The 20,556-nt window shown below is 38.6% G+C and overlaps 3 protein-coding genes across 4 annotated transcripts; 1 reads left to right on the top strand and 2 right to left on the bottom strand.

Moving 5' to 3' along the window:
- The first annotated feature begins 2,856 nt into the window (after positions 1-2,856).
- Positions 2,857-3,742, top strand: BNAC02G19820D. Its single transcript, XM_022696117.2, has one exon. The coding sequence runs from the start codon at positions 3,112-3,114 to the stop codon at positions 3,556-3,558; it is 447 nt and encodes a 148-aa protein (XP_022551838.1). The 5' UTR covers positions 2,857-3,111; the 3' UTR covers positions 3,559-3,742.
- On the bottom strand, positions 3,725-9,361 carry LOC106402973 (proline-rich receptor-like protein kinase PERK13). The gene is made up of 8 exons (XM_013843796.3): positions 7,991-9,361; positions 7,273-7,740; positions 7,102-7,188; positions 6,950-7,020; positions 6,780-6,856; positions 6,443-6,590; positions 4,749-4,910; positions 3,725-4,230 (listed from the first exon to the last, which is right to left on the bottom strand). Exons 1-8 carry the CDS (start codon positions 8,745-8,747, stop codon positions 3,970-3,972), a joined length of 2,031 nt encoding a protein of 676 aa, XP_013699250.1. The 5' UTR covers positions 8,748-9,361; the 3' UTR covers positions 3,725-3,969.
- An 861-nt stretch (positions 9,362-10,222) lies between these two features.
- Positions 10,223-14,043, bottom strand: LOC106404637 (serine/threonine-protein kinase BLUS1-like). Of its 2 annotated transcripts, XM_013845341.3 has the most exons (17): positions 13,835-14,043; positions 13,571-13,742; positions 13,227-13,481; positions 12,907-13,031; positions 12,784-12,828; positions 12,615-12,696; positions 12,347-12,415; positions 12,086-12,256; positions 11,906-12,019; positions 11,696-11,818; positions 11,534-11,613; positions 11,059-11,350; positions 10,912-10,957; positions 10,794-10,831; positions 10,659-10,714; positions 10,522-10,573; positions 10,223-10,436 (listed from the first exon to the last, which is right to left on the bottom strand). In XM_013845341.3, the coding sequence occupies exons 2-17, from the start codon at positions 13,736-13,738 to the stop codon at positions 10,371-10,373; spliced, it is 1,782 nt and encodes a 593-aa protein (XP_013700795.1). In that variant the 5' UTR covers positions 13,739-13,742; positions 13,835-14,043; the 3' UTR covers positions 10,223-10,370. The 2 variants fall into 2 exon arrangements, with proteins under 2 accessions (XP_013700795.1, XP_022551837.1); XM_022696116.2 differs by having other exon boundaries at positions 13,571-14,014.
- Between the last annotated feature and the right edge of the window lie 6,513 nt (positions 14,044-20,556).

Raw genomic sequence — 20,556 nt, 5'->3', positions numbered from 1 at the left:
ATACGGGACTTGCAGCTACCCCCTCTGCCCTCGAAATAAAGGAAGCTGTTTTCGCAATCAATGCTGACAAAGCCCCGGTCCTGATGGCTTTTCGGCAGGCTTCTTTCACACACATTGGGACGATATCGGACCTGACATCACCAAGGAAGTACATGCGTTCTTTATGGGAGAGTCTCTGCCATCGAACATAAACGACGCACATATACGCCTCATCCCGAAGATCTCCAATCCGCAGAGAGTTGCAGATTATCGCTCCATTGCCTTGTGCAATGTTTATTATAAGATCTATTCCAAGATCATCACTCGCAGATTGCAACCCCTCATGGAAAAACTGATCTCAGAAAACAAATCTGCGTTTGTGCCGGGACGTGCGATAGGAGACAATGTGCTAATCACGCACGAGGTTCTCCACTACCTCAAAACATCCAAAGCGGAACAAAGATGTGCCATGGCTGTCAAGACCGACATGAGTAAAGCTTATGATCGCCTCGAATGGGAGTTTATTTCCCTTGTGCTTCAGCGGGTGGGATTCCACCAAAAGTTCATAAGGTGTGTCATGCATTGTATCTCGACTGTTACATACTCCTTCCTCATTAACGGCTTGCCTAGAGGGAAGGTAGTACCGACTAGAGGAATTCGCCAAGGCGACCCTCTCTCTCCCTACATATTTATTATGTGTAGTGAGGTGTTATCGGGATTGTGTAACAGAGCACATGAAGAAGGGCTGATTCAAGGACTGAGAGTTGCAAGAGGCAGTCCCCAAATTAGTCATCTTTTCTTTGCAGACGATACTATGTTCTTCCTTCAAGCAAATAAGGAGAACTGCATAGCTCTTAATTCTATATTGAGAACGTATGAAGACGCGTCGTGACAGTCAATAAACAAAGAAAAGTCTGCTGTCACTTTTTCCCGCAAAGCCCCAGCTGCCCTGAAACAAATGGTCAAAGATCAGCTACTGATAACCAAAGAAGGAGGTGTTGGAAAGTATTTAGGTCTCCTGGAACATTTTGGGAGGAGGAAGCGCGACTTTTTCTCCTTGGTGGTTGATCGTATAAAACAAAAAGCAAAAGGTTGGTCCAATAAGTATCTTTTCGCGGCAGGAAAGCTCGTCAAGATCCAGAGTGTTCTCTCAGCGATACCATCTTATCCTATGACGTGCTTCTTGCTGCCAGTCCAAATTTGCAAGCAACTACAGTCTGCAGTAACTCGCTACTGGTGGGACAGTAATGAAAGCACGAAGAAGATGGCGTGGGTTGCTTGGGACAACATGGCGAAACCAAAGGCAATAGGTGGACTGGGCTTCCGCGACTTCCAAAACTTCAATACATCTCTCCTAGCCAAGACTAGTTGGAGACTGCTTCAAAACCCGGAATGTCTCTTGGGCAAAGTCCTCAAAGGAAAATATTGCCTCGACAGTGATATCCTAACAGTGCCTGAAACTACTTCCATCTCCCATGGTTGGAGAAGCATTTTAAAAGGCCGAGATTTATTAGTGAAAAATTTGGGGTGGGTGGTAGGAAATGGACAATCGATCAACATATGGGACGATCCCTGGTTGAGTCTACATGAGCAGAGAAGACCAATGGGCCCTCCAGGTGAACAAAGTACAGAGCTGACTGTGGCAGACTTGATGATACCAGAAACTAAGGCGTGGGATCGAGAAAAAAATCAACTCGTGATGCCTGCCTTTGAAGAGAGTATCCTACGGTTGAAACCAAGCAGCACAGGGGCTCCCGATAAGTTGGTTTGGCTAGGCACGAAGACCGGTGAGTACACCACTAAATCGGGCTACTTTGCTGCTGTTGATATTGAGGAAAATCATCTTAATGGCCCTGGCGGGGGAGAATTTAATTGGTCGAAGAATGTTTGGAATTTACCTTGCTCCCCTAAAGTCAAGCTCTTCGTATGGAAACTCTTTAAAGGTGCACTCCCGGTGGGAGAGAGACTTGTTGAGAGACACATAGAAGCGGACCCGAAATGTAAACGATGTGGTGATTCAGAATCTATCATTCATCTCTCGTTCCATTGTCGTTTTGCTCAACAGGTTTGGCTATTTGCCCCCCTTGTGACAGAGGTGGATTTCAGAGGAATTATAGATTTAGAATCGAACTGGACTCTACTTTGTGCTGCACAATGCCTCCCACCAACCGGAATTGTATCGGGATCTCTTGTTCCTTGGGTCCTCTGGTCTCTATGGAAAGCCCGCAATAAGTTTGTTTTTGAGGGACACTCTGTTTCCCCCGAAGATACTCTATCTACAGCCATTGGGTTGGCACAGAAGTGGAGTATTAACCAAGACAAACCAGTGCTGTCTGCTGATCGCCTCAAACCTTTCAAACCCCCCCCCCCTCGCCCGAATGACTCACCACACTCCGTAGTGGTCAGACCAGATGCAGCGTGGGATAGACAACAGGAAAAGGCGGGATTGGGATGGGCTATATTTTCTGCAGATGGAATTCAAAATCACCGGAATGTTTCTTCTTTTGTGCACCCCCCTCTCCTGGTGGAAGGAATGGCGATGCGGGAAGCGGTTAGCAGCTGCTCAACGTTGGAAAACAGAACAGTCAGATTTGAATCTAATTCTGTACAACTGATCAAAGCTCTCAACTCTGGGAATTTTGGCTTGGAGCTATATGGAGTTATCTCTGATATTTTATCCTTTGTAGCTAATTTTGAGAATGTAAGCTTTGTTTGGATTCCTCGCGAGAGGAACTTCCTTGCAGATAACTTAGCCAAAGTGGCATTGAGTGTACCAAATACGCTGGTAGTTGGGGAGGTGTTTAATGACCCCATCTAACCGCTTTCATTGAATTTAAGTATGTTTGCTCAAAAAAAAAAAACCCATATTGTTGATGACAAGCAAACAAGACAACCCACAGTATCTTTTCTTATAAAAATAAAGTTGCGCAACAAACAAACTGGCAATTTCCACAAAAGCTAGCAATATGTAACTTTATTTCAAAAACAGCACCATGTCTACCATAAACTTTATTTATAGATACTGATACTACTAATACATTGGCCAAATTTCAGATGAAGATGGCATAAACTGAAGTGAACTTCAACACCACAGAGTTCCCCGAATCACAATCAAAACCAAACCCACCCAAAATGGCAGATCAACAGCAACAGTTCCAGCAACCTCTCATTGTGTATCCATCATCATCTTCCTCATATGCACCGCCCTCGTCCTCTGGTTCAAGTGGCTCATTCGGTACAGCGTTCATAGTTCTAGCAGCCATCCTTATCCTGGCAGCACTGGCTTGTGTATTCGGAAGGCTATGCAACCGGGGCCGCAAGGACCACAAAAACAACAACAAAGCTTCAAAGCATGAGAAACCGTCTTCAAAGAAGAGCCGTGAGATCAGACCTGTGGAGCGTGAGCCGAGACAGAGAGGTGATGATTTGGAGCTTGGGTTCGATATAAAGCGTCCTGGTCCAATGAGCAAACCCTCTGGTCGAAACGGAGGAGACATTGAGTTTGGGTTTGATAACAAGAAAGGAGGAGGAAAGAAAGGACCAGCTCCTGTTACTAAACATGGCGTAAGGTCCAAGTAATCGAAAAAAGGAGTATGACTTCAGACACTGGTGGTTCCATCTTCAAGCTCCGGTTAGGACAATGATCTAAATAAGACAAGAGACTTACTCAAGCTTGTTTAACTTTATTTATTTCTGTTTGTCGTTTTTCTTGTTTTGGATCAAGTTATTTATGAAAGCGAACAAAGAAAGAAGATAAGTAACATTACAAGCTCAATCTGTAAAAAAAAAAAGTTACATATCTGAAGATGGAGTTCTTCATTATCCTCATCACACTCAGAAAAATAATCTGAAACCAAACACAGAGAAACAAAAAGCAAAACTAAACGGTAGCTATGCAAGAAAATGCATCTCCCAAAAAAAAATACAAAGAGCATAAATGCTGTACAGGGAGCTCAAACATGAGGTATGATAACATCACTTGTATTTGTATCAGAACCGCTGGTTATTGAAGTTTCTGTTCTCAGATTCACTCCTTGTGAACTCAGTAGATTCTCCATTGGATCCTTTCCTGGAGCTTCGGACAGAGTAGTCTCCACTGTGCATCCCTGAATCTGAACTATCGTCAAAACCAAAAGCCATTTTCCTGTCGTCTGAGTTATACTGACAAGAGTCATAAGCATTGTTATGTCCCACTTTGGATCCGTTGCTGATATCTCCCATGTCCCCTTCACTGTCCAATGCTCTCACAACCTAATTTCAACCAAGTTATATATGTTTGAGAAGATAAGTTTTCAAATTTGACCAACTAAAAACCGTGAGATGTGTAGAATTGTTAACTGTATTTTAATATTTTAACATTTTCAATATATATATATTAAATAAATTTCCAGTTTTACAATTTTTAATTTATTAATTAACAAGATCAAATACGAATAAAATTACTAGTTTCCTTAACCACATATGAAATAACTTTAAACTGACACTTACTATGAAACGAAGAAAGTAATATAAAAGATCAAATACAAGTAAAACATAAATTACTAGTTTCCTTAATCACATATGAAATAATTTTAAACCGATACTTATTATGAAACGGAGAAAGTAATATAAAAGATCAAATACAAGTAAAACAGAAATTACTAGTTTCCTTAATCACATGTGAAATAACTTTAAAAAACGGAGAAAGTAATATAAAAAACAGCCATAGGCACATAAAGAAAGCTTCTCATTCATAAGGAGCTTATCAGAAAGTGTTATAAGAAAGTTACCTGAGCCATGCGTGGACGTTTTGGACCGGAATGTCTAACACATGCAGCAGCTGTTTCAATCATTCTGAAAACTTCATTCTCCACGTAATGTTTTTCGAGCCGTCTATCAACCAGATCGCTGAAATCACCGGTCTCAATGGCTTTATGAAGCAGTGGACGAGCCTGTGAGTTTTTTTATGGATTAGTAAGGCCCTGTTCGTTTGCTCACCCAGGTGATCCATCTGGGTGAAGATGCAAATCGATGTTTGTTTTGTGCATTATAATGTTACATCCAGATGGATCATCCAGCTAAATTTTTAAAAACTCATCTCAAATTGTCACCCAAATGAAGGTGAGTCTTGATGGTGCATCTGGATGCAGATGCATCTAGTTCAGTCCAAAATGATTAATGACAAAAATGATTTTTTAAAATAAAAATATTATTTTCAAACTGTAAATTATATTTTCTTGCATATACATTTTTCCGCTATAACCAAAAAATACATTTTCTCGCAAAAACTGAAAAACACACATTCCCGCTAAAACCGCAAGGTGCGTTTTTCGCAAAAAAAAATGTAAAACGCACATTTCCATAAAAACATATTTTTCGGTCAAACCAGTAAAATCGCACTTTTCGACCAAAACCGAAAAAACTCATTTTCCCGTCAAAACCGAAAAAACGCATTTTCCCGCCAAACCCCAAAAAAACGTATTTTCCCGCCAAAACCGAAAAATGCATATTCCAGCCAAAACTCCAAAAAGCATTTTCCGGTCAAAACCGCAAAAAGCATTTTCTCGCCAAAACCGGAAAAACGTAATTTTCCCGCCAAAACCAGAAAAACGCAATTTTTCCGCCAAAACCGGAAAACACAATTTTCCCGCCTAAACCGAAAAATGCAATTTTTCCGCCAAAACCGGAAAACACAATTTTCCCGCCAAAACCGAAAAACAGAATTTTCCCGCCAAAACCGGAAAAATGCATTTTCCCGCCAAAACCGGAAAACACAATTTTCCGGCCAAAACCGGAAAACAGAATTTTCCTGTTAAAACCGGAAAAACGCATTTTTCCGCCAAAACCAGAAAAACACAATTTCCAGCCATAACCGGAAAAACACAATTTTCCCGCCAAAATCGCGAAAAAGCTTTTCCCGCCAAAATCACGAAAAAAAACTTTTCCGCCAAAATCGTGAAAAAAAAACTTTTTTCGTTGAAAACACTTTTCCCGCCAAAACCGCAAAAATACATTTTTTCCGTCCAAACCGCAAAAACGTATTTTTCCGCCAAACCCATAAAAACGTATTTTCCGCCGAAACCACGAAAATACACTTTTTCGCCAAAAACATATTTTTCCTCAAAACCCGCAAAAATATTTTCCGCCAAAACGGTGAAAATGTTATTTTTCCGCCGAAACGTAAAAAATTATATTTTAGTCATTTTATTAACAAGTCCACCTGGATGCAGATGGAAGTTAAAAAATGAAAAGCAAACGAACATAGTTGCATTCAGATGATTCATCTAGATGCATAGACGAAATGAAAAAACGAACAACACCCAGATGGAGCATCTAGATAAGACATCTAGATGGACCATCTGGATTCATCTTCCAGATGTACATACGAATAGGGCCTAACTATAGCCAACCATACATAAGTGTAACTGAAGAATGTTAAGATGTCAAAAGACAGGAATGTTTGCAGATTTTAGTATTTACTTACCCATTCGACCAAACTCTCTTCTCCCAAAGGCATGTACTGATCAACTGGTTTGCGTCCAGTTATAAGTTCTAAGAGAACAACCCCAAAGGAGAAAACATCTGATCTATCTGTTAGTTTCCCGCTTTGTGCATATTCTGGTGCCAAGTACCTGAAAACAAAACCCAAATAACATAGAGGCTTATGTAACTTTGAACATCTTAAATGTTGTTGATTGTTAGCAAGAAAACATTTCAAACTTCTAACATATATCCCTATATAAACAAATTAGTTCATAATTTTCAGATCTAGAAGTTCAAGGACCTAAAACTACAAAAGACTGTTCTTCTCAAATTCTTACCCAAAGGTTCCCATAACGCGAGTTGATACATGGGTTTGTGTTGAATCACTGAGTTTTGCAAGTCCAAAGTCAGCAACCTAAACACCAAGAAGCATGAAAAGTAAGAACAAATCAAAGTTTCATCAACTAAGGACACAAGTGTTGAAAACAAGGATGATTGTCTTTATTGCCTGAGCTTCAAACTCATCGTCCAGCAGTATGTTTGCCGACTTTATGTCCCTGTGAATGATTTTTGGGTGGCCTATAAAACAAAACACAGAGATACACTCAGCTTACCTTTGTACTTTTAAGCTTTGCTTTCACACTTATAAAAGGAACTTACAGTCTTCATGCAAATACGCCAAACCTTTGGCAGAACCTATAGCGATTCGGACTCTCCTAGCCCAGTCTAGGACTGGCCTTCCCTTCCCTGTCCAAAAAAACACAAACCCCATGTAAGTAAAAAACAAAGCCACATGTCAGCCAATGAATGGAAGTGGTAAATGAACCTCACCATGCAAATGATGCTCCAAGGTTTGGTTTGGAACATACTCATAGATAAGCAACCTCTGGACATCCGAGATACAATAACCAACCAGAGAAACCAAATGACGATGGTGAACACGGCTAATGATCTCAACCTCTGCTTTAAACTCGCGGTCACCTTGTCCACTCCCAACCTTAAGCTGCTTCACAGCAACTAGTTTCCCGTCGTGTAGTTTACCTTTGTAGACACACCCGAACCCACCTTCTCCGAGTATGTTTTGCTTAGCGAATCCTTGCGTTATCTCCATTAGCTCTTCGTAGGCGAAATGCGTTTGACCACTTCCCATCACAGCTGAATCAGGTGTACTCCCTGACTGCGTATAACCTCTTTGGCTCCCAAAGCTGTTTCCTGTATTGGATTGTTGTTGTTGTGTATTGTAGCCACCAGGACCAGAGTACCCTCCTTTTGTCGTATTCTGTCCGTATAAAAATCCATCTGCATGATTTCAAAAGGGTAAAGATTTATGTTTTAAGACAGAACACAAAGACGAGAGATTGATCAAGATCTGACCGTACAAAAAAATACATCTGCATGATTTTAAAAATGGTTAAAATTTATATTTTTTTAAGGCAGAACACAAAGACGAGAGATTGATCAAGATCTGACCGTACAAAAAAATACATCTGAATGATTTTAAAAATGGTTAAAAATTATATTTTTAAGACAGAACACAAAGATGTTTCACCTGACTTGATGGAGAAGTTAGAAGGAGGCAAGTACTGAGAGTCAGTATACACATCAACGTTTCTCTTTTTCTTTCTTCTGACTAAGAACACGACGGCGATCAAGGCGATGATTGCGAATCCGGCGACTGCCATTCCGGCCATAGTCTTGCCTTGATAGCCACCGTCATTGCTGGTTGGAGGAGGTGGTGGGAAGCTGGGGACGCCGCGAGAAGGGGATTTGAGAGGTCCTCCTGCACCGGTGGACTTGGGTGGTAGTGCGTGAGAAGGCGCATTTGGAGGAGCCGGAGGAGAATTGGTTGGTGCTGGTGATTTTTTCGGTTTTTTGGATCCTCCCTTTGGTGAAGGCGCCAGAGGAGGAGGAGGAGGTGATTGTTCCGGAGGTGAAGGAGGAGAGGTGTTGTCTTCATTCGGCGGAGGCGGTGGAGATTCAAATTCCTCAGGGGGAGGAGGAGGAGAGTTTGTGGGCTCCGGTGGTGGAGAACCGGAGTCAACCGGTGGTAGAGGATCAGATGGAGGTGGAGCATCCGGGGGAGGAGGGGGTGAGGAATCAGGCGGTGGAGGCGGGGGATTGGATTCCGGAGGAGGAGTCGCCGGCGGTGGAGATGGGATACTCGGCGGCGGTGCTGAGTCAGCCGGTGGGGAAGGAGGTGGTGAGGAATCAGTAGGTGGAGGAGCAGAACCACCGGTGGAGTTATCTGGCGGCGGACTGGAGTCGGCGGAGGGGGCTGGTGGGGAAGAAGTCGGCGAGTCAGACATTTTCTTGTTCTGATTCTGATTCTTCCCCAGAAACAACACTCAGAAAGTCTCTAATGAATGAAACTATCAATCGATACAGAAGAACTCTACCAGATACAGTTGAATAATCAGATGAAAATAAATTATATTTCCACTCTGCAACTGGAAACAACTAATAATTAAAATCTGAAAATAGATCCCAATTTACAGAAAAATAATAATAATAATAATTACAAGAAGTCAGAGTTTATGAAAGCTAGGGCCTGGAAATAAGCTGGAGAGAGAGGAGAAATGCATTCCATTACGGAATTATAAATCTGACAATGTCAAATGTTAAAATAAAACGATAATGGAGGTCCTCTCTCTCTGTGCAATGTCAAATGTTTTCCAGGGAAAATAAAATAAAAAGGAAAAAGAAAAATGGAAGGAATGTTGAGTATAAGAGGGTCTCCATGATCTTTCTTATTATTTTTTTGGAATTTCTAGCGAGAGACTTGGAGGCACGTCCTGTGCACCGTTTGATCTTCTCTCCTATTATATTATTTGTTTCCTTTTTCTCAGAGTTTGAGAGAGTCTCTCTCTCCTTTATAACCGGGTTACCGCGCAAATTTAATGGTTTCTTTTCTTTTCTATTCTTTCAAACCCGACCCGGACTGACGTGTGTTTCGAGCTTTCTTATGATTACTTCCCAGATCCGGAAACATAATTGAGATAGTCATGGATAAAGCCCCTAACTTTGTGGGCCTATTCATTTTGGATTTGGAAAGTCGTTTTCATATACTCCGTCGTTTTAGAAGATTTTTTGTTGTTTCAAAATAGACGATGTTTTGATATTTTTATGTTATTTTTAACTTTATTGAAAACTGTGTAACCAATTAGATGTTGTAGTCATTTTTGTAATTGGTCGGATGATTTTTAAATTATATTTTTAAAATTACTTTTTAGAGAAAAATAAATTTTTTTTAATGTGTACTAAGGAATAACATCATCTATTGTAAAACGGAGAGAGTATTTAATAGATCATGAAAATGAAAAGACACAATGTTGGTGATAATAGGACTAGGAGAATGGCAATTGAAGAAGAAATAGAGAAGGAAATGGGAATAGGAGAATCCTTGTTCTCCGAGCCTTTGCTTCTTATTAACGTTACACTCACTAAACCTAAACCTATAACTAACTAACTGTAAATTGCTAAACGGATCAGCAATGTGAATGTGATTTTCATCTTCTGGTTCTTTTTTTTTTTGGTAGAAACGGAAGCTGAGGAGAGAACAGGTAGAGCTAGGGAAGTAGTTGTAGACGGACCTCTTTCGTATATAATCAAGGATGGTATTTGATCATAGTAATTTTCCTTTTACCAAGTCTTGTTACACATTAATTTTGCTCTACGTCAATATAAAAATATTAACTGTTTTCTTGTCAAGCAAGGCCTTTCTTTCTCTTTGGGAAGGGTCTATACTCTATAGCATAAGTCAATATATATACATACCCTAAAAAGGTTTGTGAAAATATAATCTAATTTAATTTATTTTGTAGAATAAAAGTGTGATTCTACGTAATTATTATGAATATTATTAAAAGTTGAATACACAAAAAGAATAGTCTCCCTCCTTCTCTTGGAAGAGACAAAAAGAGGATGGTTAATTAAGCTCCTGATCTGCTATTGTTCCTGCTGCTGCTACTAGTTAGAGATCTGATATGTTCTTCTAGCTGCAAAAAACAGATCAACATTTTAGTTTTATAGTTACTATTATGATCTCTAATATTCATTTATGTTTTAATCCTTTTTTTTTACCTGATCATTTATTTCTTTTCTTCTCTTCACTTCCTCTACAAGTATCTCAACACTGAAAACTCGTAGAACACTCAACTTACTAATCAAATCTTAATCAAAAAACAAAACAAACAAAGGGAAAGAAGTTATATGATTACCTTTGCTCCAAGAAATTAACTTGAGATTGTAGTTCTCTCTCCCTTGATGGATTTATCTGTGAATATATTCATTCATGCTCTTTAGTTTGTGATGATCAAGTACTTAAGACATCCACATAAGTCACATGAACATACCTGCATTCCTTTGTTTTTCGAGGTTGAATTTTGAGTTTCTGCACAAAGGTCATGAAAACACATTAGTCCAAAAGACAGTAACTGAAACTGATAGAGATGTGCGAGACAGAGACATTACCGGAGACAGTTCCATCAAAAAATCTAATTAATCTGATTACTTTCTCCTGCAAAAAAATATAATGTGAAGACTCACAAGTTAAAATCCAAATAAACCATTTCAGGAGAGTATATTTTTACAAGAAGCATTTAGAATAAGGCCACACACCCTCTGAATGTCATTCTGATCCAGGAGACTCTGTAACAGTGGTAGGACTTCATTCGCTGTGCAAGACGCCCGGCTCACAGAACTAACTCTGTAGCCATTTTTTGGTTTTTGAAGAGCTAGCATGTGCTTTGTATCCGTTATTGGTTCTAGTTGATGTATCTCTTCAAGAACAGGTGTCTGCTTGGTATCCACCGCTAATGTTTCTAGTTGATTGGGCTCTTCAAGAGCGAGGGCCTCTGCAGCTCTTTTGCGACATGCATTGCTTTCATCAGAAAGGATGCCAACTTTATATCTGCATCCAATACGTTTCTTTCAAAAGTTGTACTACAAGCAAACCAATGGGATTTCAAGTATATAACTCTGAAAATTCGTAGTCAAGACTGATCAGATCAACAAAACAGACACAGCAAACCAATTCAGGACTCCACAGTGACGATCTAAGAATGTGTAGAAAAGAGAAACGTTGCAAAAGTACCCAATAGCAGGGAGGAACTTGCGGCGAAATGAAGGAAGCAATGGACCTATTGTTAGACTGTTACTCGCACTCATCAGATCCTGAAAAGTTGGATATTAGCAAGAGAGGTTTAGCCGGAGTACAGAATATTCACACAGAGATATGAAGGAAAAGACACTTTGCCTTGTCTGAGATTTTGAACATCTCCAAAGACATAGTCTTTGACCTTTGTATCATTGGGTTTCTCTTTGGCACATCAACCCCAACATCCTGACTCTCTGAACTGCACATTTCATTATCTGGATTCTGATATAGCAGAAACATTGAACCACTGAGAAGGTGCAAAAGAACAAGTTTTACTTTTACTACTTAAGAAGACATGACCTTACTTACAAGTGATGCCTGCTTCCTCAAGTCTTGGAGATCAAAGTTCCAAGCACTAATCCCCCGCATATACTCGTGTTCTCTGTCCCCATTTATGCCTTTAAACAACTCAGCTTCTGTCTCCTATAAAGACAAACGTAAAGAGATGTTGCACAGCTTCAATCACATCTACGTTATTATCAACTTTACCTTGAGCTTTTTAAAACGTTCACCAAGTGGAGAAAGACCATGCAGAATTTTACGGGACAGATAATCTGTGGACCGTGCATGTTTGAAGAAAGGGTGCTTCAGAAGTTTTGCTGCGGTTGGACGCTTCTTTGGATCTTTAACCAAACAGGCTGCGATCAACTCTCTAAACGACTGCGTACAACAGAAACAGTTCCTTTTTCTCAGTGAAAGAAAAATGGAATCTACTTCTTTATGTTGCAAATCAATTAGTCTCTCACTTACCTTTGAGAATTTCTTGTCTCTATCATAGTCAAGTCGAGGTGGAGCATTTTGTAAGGTCATTAATAGCACCTGAATTAGTAAATCGGGGTTTTGAGGCTGCTATAAATATGAATCTAAAGGATTGTAAATTATTCATTTACATAATCAATATACAAACCCTAAACAAGTATTTGCTTCAAAAGCGTTTTTGCTCTTTAAAGTTTCTTTGCTTTCTTAAAAAGTTAGTTTGCGTTTGTTGTTCATTCACATCAATAGTGTAAGGACTCACCTTCATAGGTGGATATTTTGAAAATGGGGCATGACCATGAGCTAGCTCCAGTGCAGTTATACCAAAGGACCAGATATCCGCTCTGTTATACAGAACAAAACCAATAAGCTAACGCTACTCACGCTTGTAATTGGTGTGCAGATAGACTAGAAAAGTTGCAAAAACATACTTGAAATCATATCCATCTACTTGCTGCATAACTTCAGGTGCCATCCTTTAAGACCCATAACAAACACACAAATAAGAAACTTGAAAGAAAAAAACTTATTGTAAAGAGAATATAAGCACACACCAGCAAGGAGTTCCAACGAATGTGTTCCTTGTACGCATCCTTTCACCGCTATCAAACATACATGCTGAAACTCCAAAGTCTCCTAGTTTAACTACACCTCTCGAGTGAACCAGTATGTTCCCAGCCTATAACAAAGCATTTTAGATGGCAAAACTAATATAGTGTACCCGCAGGGCCGGTTCTGGACATAGCCAAGTGAAACCATAGCCCCAAAATTTTCGAAAAAAAATACATATAAGTCCTCAAATTTATTTAAAAAAATCTTTACTAAATCGCCCTAAAATCTGAGGACCAGATTTTTTTAAAAAAGGGTGACTAACCTTAACATCTCTATGGATGTGACCTTGTCTATGAAGATAGACAAGAGCTTTAAGCACTTCCCTCAACAAAGTAGCAATGATAGGTTGCTCAAAACCTTGAGGATAAACAGTTTTCATCAAATGAAAACATGAGCCACCAGACATATAAGGCATCACAATCCACAAGGTGTTACGGTCTATGAAAGAGCAATGCGCTTTCAACAGATTCGGATGCTCAATCAAATTCATTATGTGAACTTCCTTCCGTATTGTGTCCTGTCATGAACAAGACAAGTCAAGTAAGAAAAAAAAAATTAAAAAATTAATTTTTATTTTCTTAAATTAATAAAAATGTAATATTTTACCAAATCATTTCTGCATTTCTCAAGATCCATAATCTTAATGGCGACATTCTCGTTAAGAGCAATGCACCTGGCTCTGTACACTGAGGCGCTTACACCTTCTCCCACCTCTTCGAAGAGCTCGTAGTCCTTAGCGTAGAGAGGAAACCTCTTGGTTGATGAACCAGCCATGTGTCTAGTATCAATGCACAAACATTGAAAGGAGAGGATAAGACTTTCTTCCTTCTCTTACGAGTTCAAAGCAAATGTAGCGAGAGAAAATGGAACCTGGGTTTTTGTTGTTAGACGAAGAGGGTGTCGTGATGAAGAACCCTTTGGGAGTGTAATGGTGATGAAGTTGGTCAAGGATCCATTCAAAGTTTGCTCCTTTTTTGGGGCTTTAGAGGAGGCAAAGGCTTGATTTAGTAAAAATCTAATCCGGTTTTCAATTGGATCCTCTCTTTAGTTCTCGTGTTTTTTGCCTTTTTTTAATATTATCTTTTTTGAGGAAATTATTAAATAAATACCCATTGTTCTCAAGTAGATGACAAAAATAGCGATTGATTTTTTCTTTGATACGTTGAAAATATTTTAAATTGGGTAATAATTTTTCTTTGAGGAAAAAATTGGGTTATACACCCTTTTTTTTTTTGAGAAAGGACAAGTGGGTTATATACACTTCAATACAGTATTGGTTTGGATTTGGAGTGTGTTCAACTGACCTTTTTCAAAATGTATAGTATTTTCTTACAGCTTTTGCTAAAAAGATTTTGTTTTGTCTAAATATATAAGAACCTAAACAGTAAACACACATGCTTTTTTTTTTACCAATTTCACATGGAGGAAGATTTGTAAATTTAATATTTAAATTTAATATGTATATATTATTATTACAGAAATATTTTTTTTATAAATTTAATAGGGGCATATGAAAACTCATACATAAATTAGTGGGTCAAATGCTATACTTTAACTAAATATTATAATAATTTTAGAAAAAAATACACTAAAATTTTTTTCTCCAATTTTAATGGGGTCACCTGACCCCGCAATCTCCTCTCTATCTCCGCCCCTGTTATGATTTATGAGGATGCTAGTCACAGCGTGAATATGCAATTTGCGAAGAAGAAGAAAAAAAAAAGTTTTTATTTTAAAATATATGATTTTAGGATTATTTCCAAAAACAATTTCAGTATTTTAATATTGACATTGTTCCGATTCCCTATATTATTGAAGCTAAACTCTTTTAGTATAAAATAGTTATCAATTAATAAATGATATATTACATAGGAAGTATATATAATATATGTATATTAACAAAATTATTTAATCTGCATGTAAAATATCAGAAGGACAATTTTTATGAAACAAAAAAATCATTTTGGTTATTGAAAGCACTAGCAATAATATAACTAATTAAAACATGATAAAATAATACAATGATTTTTAATGATTTCCTTGATAAATGATTTTAAATTTATTTATAATAATACAAATGATTTTAAAAATTACGTTTCCATCCAAAACTCCAAAAAAACAAATGCAAGTAGAAAACTTGAGTTTCATGTGTCACAAAACTGAAGTACAGCTATCTGCTAAAAGGGCCAAAGTTAGCAACCTTCATTGTGACGTCTTTATGGATTGGAAGGCTTTGTAAGAATCTATATTTTCATGAACACTTTTGTGTGCAAGTACTCAGTACCTGCATGCGTGTCTATGACTGTTTTCAGTAAAGGTACGACGTTAAAACTTAACCATTTAAAACAATGTGTTCCTTTGTGGAGAGTTTGGTGAATGCTCACTCTAGACATATATTATGTGAATACATTACATGATCAAAATCAAATCACATATTTCATAGCAGAAGAAAAACAGTATGATACAAATATCATTATATGATTATGAGCTACGGACATCTCAAATGTGTCTAGGTCAATTATCATGTAACTTTTGAGCCTCATGACATATTTCTTAGCTTGGTACAATCTAATCCCATTTACTTCAAAACCTCGTATATATTTCAAACCATAACCTCCTTAGATTGTGGTTACATGATGGTAACCACACTAAATCATTATACGAATTAATTGTACGATATTAGTGTTTTTCATATTTACCCATCACAACAACATTGCTTTCTGAATGTGGATATACAAATTAATTGTACGATATTCTTATGCTTCATTTCCTTTGTTGTAGGGGGAGACCTTATAACTACCTAAGTGAGAGGGAAGTGTGGCACAGGGCCCACCGTCCATTTTTACATTTTCTTAAATAATTAATCTACATTTTATTTACATATCTCCAATCTATATATAAGTTACACCATGTGTAGCTCTCGGTCCGCCCTTCCATTTCTCACAAAAAAAAAAAAAATTCTCTCATAATTGACACAACCATTGAGAATAGCAATTGATACTAACTTTGTTGTGATATGTCCATAAAAAGTTCCAAAAACATAAAGAACTCAAACTTTAAAATAATATAGTATGAAGATTGGACATTTGTAAAGTAGATCAAAGACACAAAAACTATAACACTGTTTCTTTGTTTTATATATTTCTTAACTTTCTTTTCTCTCAAATTTTATGGGATCATCTTACATTGGATCTCTTTATATAAAAACTTCTTAACTTATCCTATTACATTTTTATCTAGGAATCTTAGTCTTATCCTAAACTTATAAGTTATTCTACTTAACTTAATGAATAACTTGTTTCCTAAGTAATCTTTATTGAAGTTTATCCAACATTCTCCCTTCTAAGCTTCAAACCATTTTCACTTAGATCTTGCACTTTATCAGCTCCCTCATCTCTTTGAACTTGATCCTTGCAAGTGCCTTGGTTAGTATGTCTGCACGTTGCTCTGCTCCCGGTACATGCTCCACATCAATTAGCTATTGTTCAACACATTCTCTGATAAAATGAAACCGTTTGTGAATGTGTTTACTGCGTCGATGAAAGACTGGGTTCTTGGCAAGTGCAATAGCTGATATGTTGTCCACGTGAATCAGCGTTCTTAGAACCTTTCTTCCTGTGATCTCACTCATTAACTCTTGAAGCGATATGGCATGTTTAGCAGCTTCTGTTGCCGCCATGTATTCGGCTTCACATGAGGACAGAGACACCACTTCTTGTTTATGCGAGCACCAAGATATTGGCGTGTCACCGAGACAGAACAGATGTCCAGTAGTATTTCTTCCATCATCTGGATCAGTGTTGTGGCTGCTATCGCTGTATCCTACAACTTCTTGAAATCCTCCATGCTTAAACTTCAAACTGAAACCGTAAGAGCCTCTTAAATATCTCAGCACTTGCTTTAAAGCTTTCCCATGCGACTCTCTTGGTGACTGCATGAATCTACTTAGTATACCGACACTAAACGCCATGTTTGGTCTTGTATGCATTAAGTATCTCAAGCACCATATCCTTTTTTTGTATTCGCCTTCATCTATTTCAGGTTCATCCATTGCTTTTGAGAGATGCAGGCCAAACTCCATCGGAATGTATGTTGAGTTGCAAGCATCCATGTCAGCCTCCTCTAGTATACGTCGATCGTAAGCTTCTTGTTTGATCGTGATACCATGTGAGCTTTGCTTCACCTCTATATCGAGATAATAGGTCAATAGACTTAGATTAGACATCTCAAACTTCTGAGACAATTGCCTGCAACGAGTTCCCTGTAACAAACAGATCATCAACATATATAGCTACTATAAGTAGCTTATCTCCTTCTTCCTTGCAATACACGGAGCTTTCCTTAGTACACTTGATGAACTTTAAACTCTTAAGAATTTGATCCAGCTTTGTGTTCCATGCCCTAGGAGCTTGACGTAATCCATACAAAGCTTTCTTAAGCTTAAAAACGTTGTGTTCTTCTCCTTTCTTTTCAAACCCTTCCGGCTAGGTCACATACACTTCTTCCACCAGCTCTCCGTGCAAGAAGGTTGTCTTAACATCTAAGTGATGAATTTCCCATCTACTCGCAGCAGCTAGGCCTATTAACAGTCTTACTGTCTCTATCCGAGCCACTGGCGCAAAGACTTCATCGGAGTCGATTCCATGTTCTTGAACATAGCCCTTTGCAACAAGTCTTGATTTAAATTTGTTGATGCTTCCGTATGCGTTACGCTTGACCTTAAAGACCCACTTGAGTCCAATCACCTTTACACCTTGTGGCTTCTCAACTAGGATCCATGTCTGGTTCTTACATATATACTCAATCTCGTTTATACATGCAGCTTTCCATCTCTTATTCTTGAGTGTTTCTTGTATACTTCTCGGTTCATCATTCAAAGCAAGTAGCAGAACTTCGCACTCAATCTCAGCTTGTAAGACATAATCTTTAAGGTAGCATGATCTATTAACTTGACGGGTTGAACGTCTTACTTCTTGAATAGATTCTTGTTCTTCAACTCCAGACTCAGGACTGACCTCATCTGCTTCGCTAGGTTGAGCTACTGGTTCTGTCACATCATCTTCAACATTAGCTCCGACCACAAAAGGACCACTTGCATTATCTTATGTAGTTCCCCATGTCATATGAAACATTCCAGGCTCAGTTTGGACTTCCTTACCTTCTCCCTTCCAATTCCAACGAGCCTTTTCATCAAAAACCACATCTCTACTTACAATAATTCTCTTCGAAGTAGGGTTGTAAAGTCTATAAGCCTTGGATCTTGGATCAATGCCTAAGTGAACAGCAGCCTCTGATCTGTCATCGAGCTTTATTAATTTACCTGAGTCTATCTTTGCATACGCCATACACCCTAACACTCTAATGTGAGATAAACTTGGTTTCTTTCCTCTTATGCATTCATAAGGGGTTTGATTCTTTAAATCCCTTGTGGGAACTCTATTAATCGAGTATGTGGCATGACGAACTGCCTCTCCCCACAAATAGTTAGGCACACTCATTGCTTTTAGTATGCTTCGAGTCATCTCCATTAGTATGTGGTTCCTACGTTCAACCACATCATTCTGTTGTGGTGTATACGGTGCTGTCAAGTGTCTCCTTATACCGTTGTTGTAGCAGTAGCTCTGAAACTCTTGTGAAGTAAATTCACCTCCACTGTCTGTATGCAGTGTCACTATCTCCTTGTTGAAATCCTTCTCAACAAGTTTCTTGAACGTTTTAAACTTTTCAAATGCATCACTTTAATCTTTCAATAATATAGACCACATGTATCTAGTACAGTTGTCAATGATGACAAAGATATAACTGTTGTGAGATAGAGTTGCTGGAGAGATTGGACGGCAAAAATCTACGTGTAAGATCTCTAATGCACGTGTTGATCTAAATGTTGTTGCTTTTGGGAAAGATAGTCGAGTTTGATTGCCAACCAAGCATGAATCACATAGTCGACGTTCTTCATTTATCTCCGGCAAGCCATAAACCATTCTTTGAGTTGCCATGGCTCTCATTGTCTTGAAGCTAATGTGGCCTAGTCTGGCATGCCATCTCCATGGTTCCTCTTCTATCTTAACTTGCAGGCAAGTTGCTCTTCCTACTTGTAACTTCAACTTGTAGAGCCGGTTTGCAGATCTAAGTACCTTCACAATCAATCTTCCTTCAAGATCTCTTAGAGTTAAGAAGTTGTCTTTCATTCGGACATCACAACCTTGCTCGGTTGCTTGTCCCAAGCTTAGGATATTACTTCTTAGCTCAGGAATGAAATAGATATCCGTTAACGAACTTTTTCCACTTATGTTAACGAATGATCCATCCCCAAATTATACTTTCCCTTTGATGTTTTCGTTTATCTCAGAGAAGTAAAACCTCTTTCCAGTCATGTGGTTAGAGGCGCCATTGTCCAGATACAACACACCATCTTCTTTCTTGTTAGTTTCAAGCTTCTTAGGCATAACTTTTCTTCACTGAGGAACACTACCTCATGCATATATAGTGCTGCCTCAGCAACTTCAGTTTCTGCTTTGTTAAGCTCTTCATCATCTTTCTTTTTGGTACACACCGAGGCAAAGTGTCCCTTCTTTTTACAGTTGTAGCACACAATCTGAGAGTAGTCCCTCTTCTCTTTAGACGTAAGTTCCGATATCTTTCCTGAGAACGTGTCAATCATATTCGAGTCGTCCATCTTCAAACGATCAAATTCATTCATCAACGTCTGGAGACAAGCTGACTTAACACGTTCTGCACCTAGGTTTCTTGATCGTATGACTTCCCAAATCACTTTAGGGGAACCTAAATCGCCAACTTGCAAGATCAGGTTTCAGGTATTGACTGAAACAAAAGAGCTGTAGCTAGATCGTTCTTTTCTTCCTCATTAGTTTCAGGTTCAATTGTTTTCCAAGCCTTGTGCACTCGCAGGAGCACCTTCATCCTCATCGCCCATACCATGTAATTCGATGTAGTCAGCATTGGACACACCACAGACCAGGCACACCATCTTTTATCTTCACCAGTGCTTTTGAATCTGCCATAGTCTTTGTATCTAAGCTCAGCGATTAATAGATAACCTCAACCTCTGATACCAAATAAAGTAGATCAAAGACACAAAAACTATAAAACTGTTTCTTTGTTTTATATCTTTCTTAACTTTCTTCTCTCAAATCTTATTAGATCATCTTACATTGGATCTCTTTATATAGGAACTTCTTAACTTATCCTATTACATGTTTATCTAGGAATCTTAGCTTTATCCTAAACTTATAAGTTATTCTACTTAACTTAATGAATAAAGTAATCTTTATTGAAGCTTATCCAACAATCTTATATATATAAAGTTGAATTGTGCTCAAAGCACAGCCCTCCACGACACAAAACAGGGTGGGGCTTTTGCCGACATGTGTCAGCTCGATAGTGCGTCTGTGTATCCCACACTCTCTCTTCCTTCTCGCGCGTCATGGGGTTGTGTACTCTCTCTTCCTTCTCGCGCGTCATGGGTTATCACGAAATCGTAAGATGTTCTTTTCACCTCCCCAAGCCTTTCCACTATAAAACTGCAGCTATCGGATCCATGGCTAACAAAACATCAAAATCAACGGTGACAG

The sequence above is a fragment of the Brassica napus genome, chromosome C2, assembly GCF_020379485.1.
Source record: "Brassica napus cultivar Da-Ae chromosome C2, Da-Ae, whole genome shotgun sequence".
NCBI lineage: Eukaryota > Viridiplantae > Streptophyta > Magnoliopsida > Brassicales > Brassicaceae > Brassica > Brassica napus.
This window is presented reverse-complemented; position numbering and strand designations above follow the sequence as displayed.

What these genes read in the sequence shown, in the direction of transcription:
- BNAC02G19820D (XM_022696117.2), top strand. Translation starts at nt 3,112, where the DNA reads ATGGCAGATCAACAGCAACAGTTCCAGCAACCTCTCATTGTGTATCCA.
- LOC106402973 (XM_013843796.3), bottom strand. Translation starts at nt 8,747, where the DNA reads ATGTCTGACTCGCCGACTTCTTCCCCACCAGCCCCCTCCGCCGACTCC. An exon ending in CTTGGAGCATCATTTGCATG is followed by an intron (nt 7,189 to 7,272) that starts GTGAGGTTCATT and finishes TTTTTTGGACAG; the next exon opens with GGAAGGGAAGGCCAGTCCTA. An exon ending in ACGATGAGTTTGAAGCTCAG is followed by an intron (nt 6,857 to 6,949) that starts GCAATAAAGACA and finishes CTTGGTGTTTAG; the next exon opens with GTTGCTGACTTTGGACTTGC.
- LOC106404637 (XM_013845341.3), bottom strand. Translation starts at nt 13,738, where the DNA reads ATGGCTGGTTCATCAACCAAGAGGTTTCCTCTCTACGCTAAGGACTAC. An exon ending in AAGTTCCTCCCTGCTATTGG is followed by an intron (nt 11,351 to 11,533) that starts GTACTTTTGCAA and finishes TATTGGATGCAG; the next exon opens with ATATAAAGTTGGCATCCTTT. An exon ending in ATCAGAATGACATTCAGAGG is followed by an intron (nt 10,958 to 11,058) that starts GTGTGTGGCCTT and finishes ATTTTTTTGCAG; the next exon opens with GAGAAAGTAATCAGATTAAT.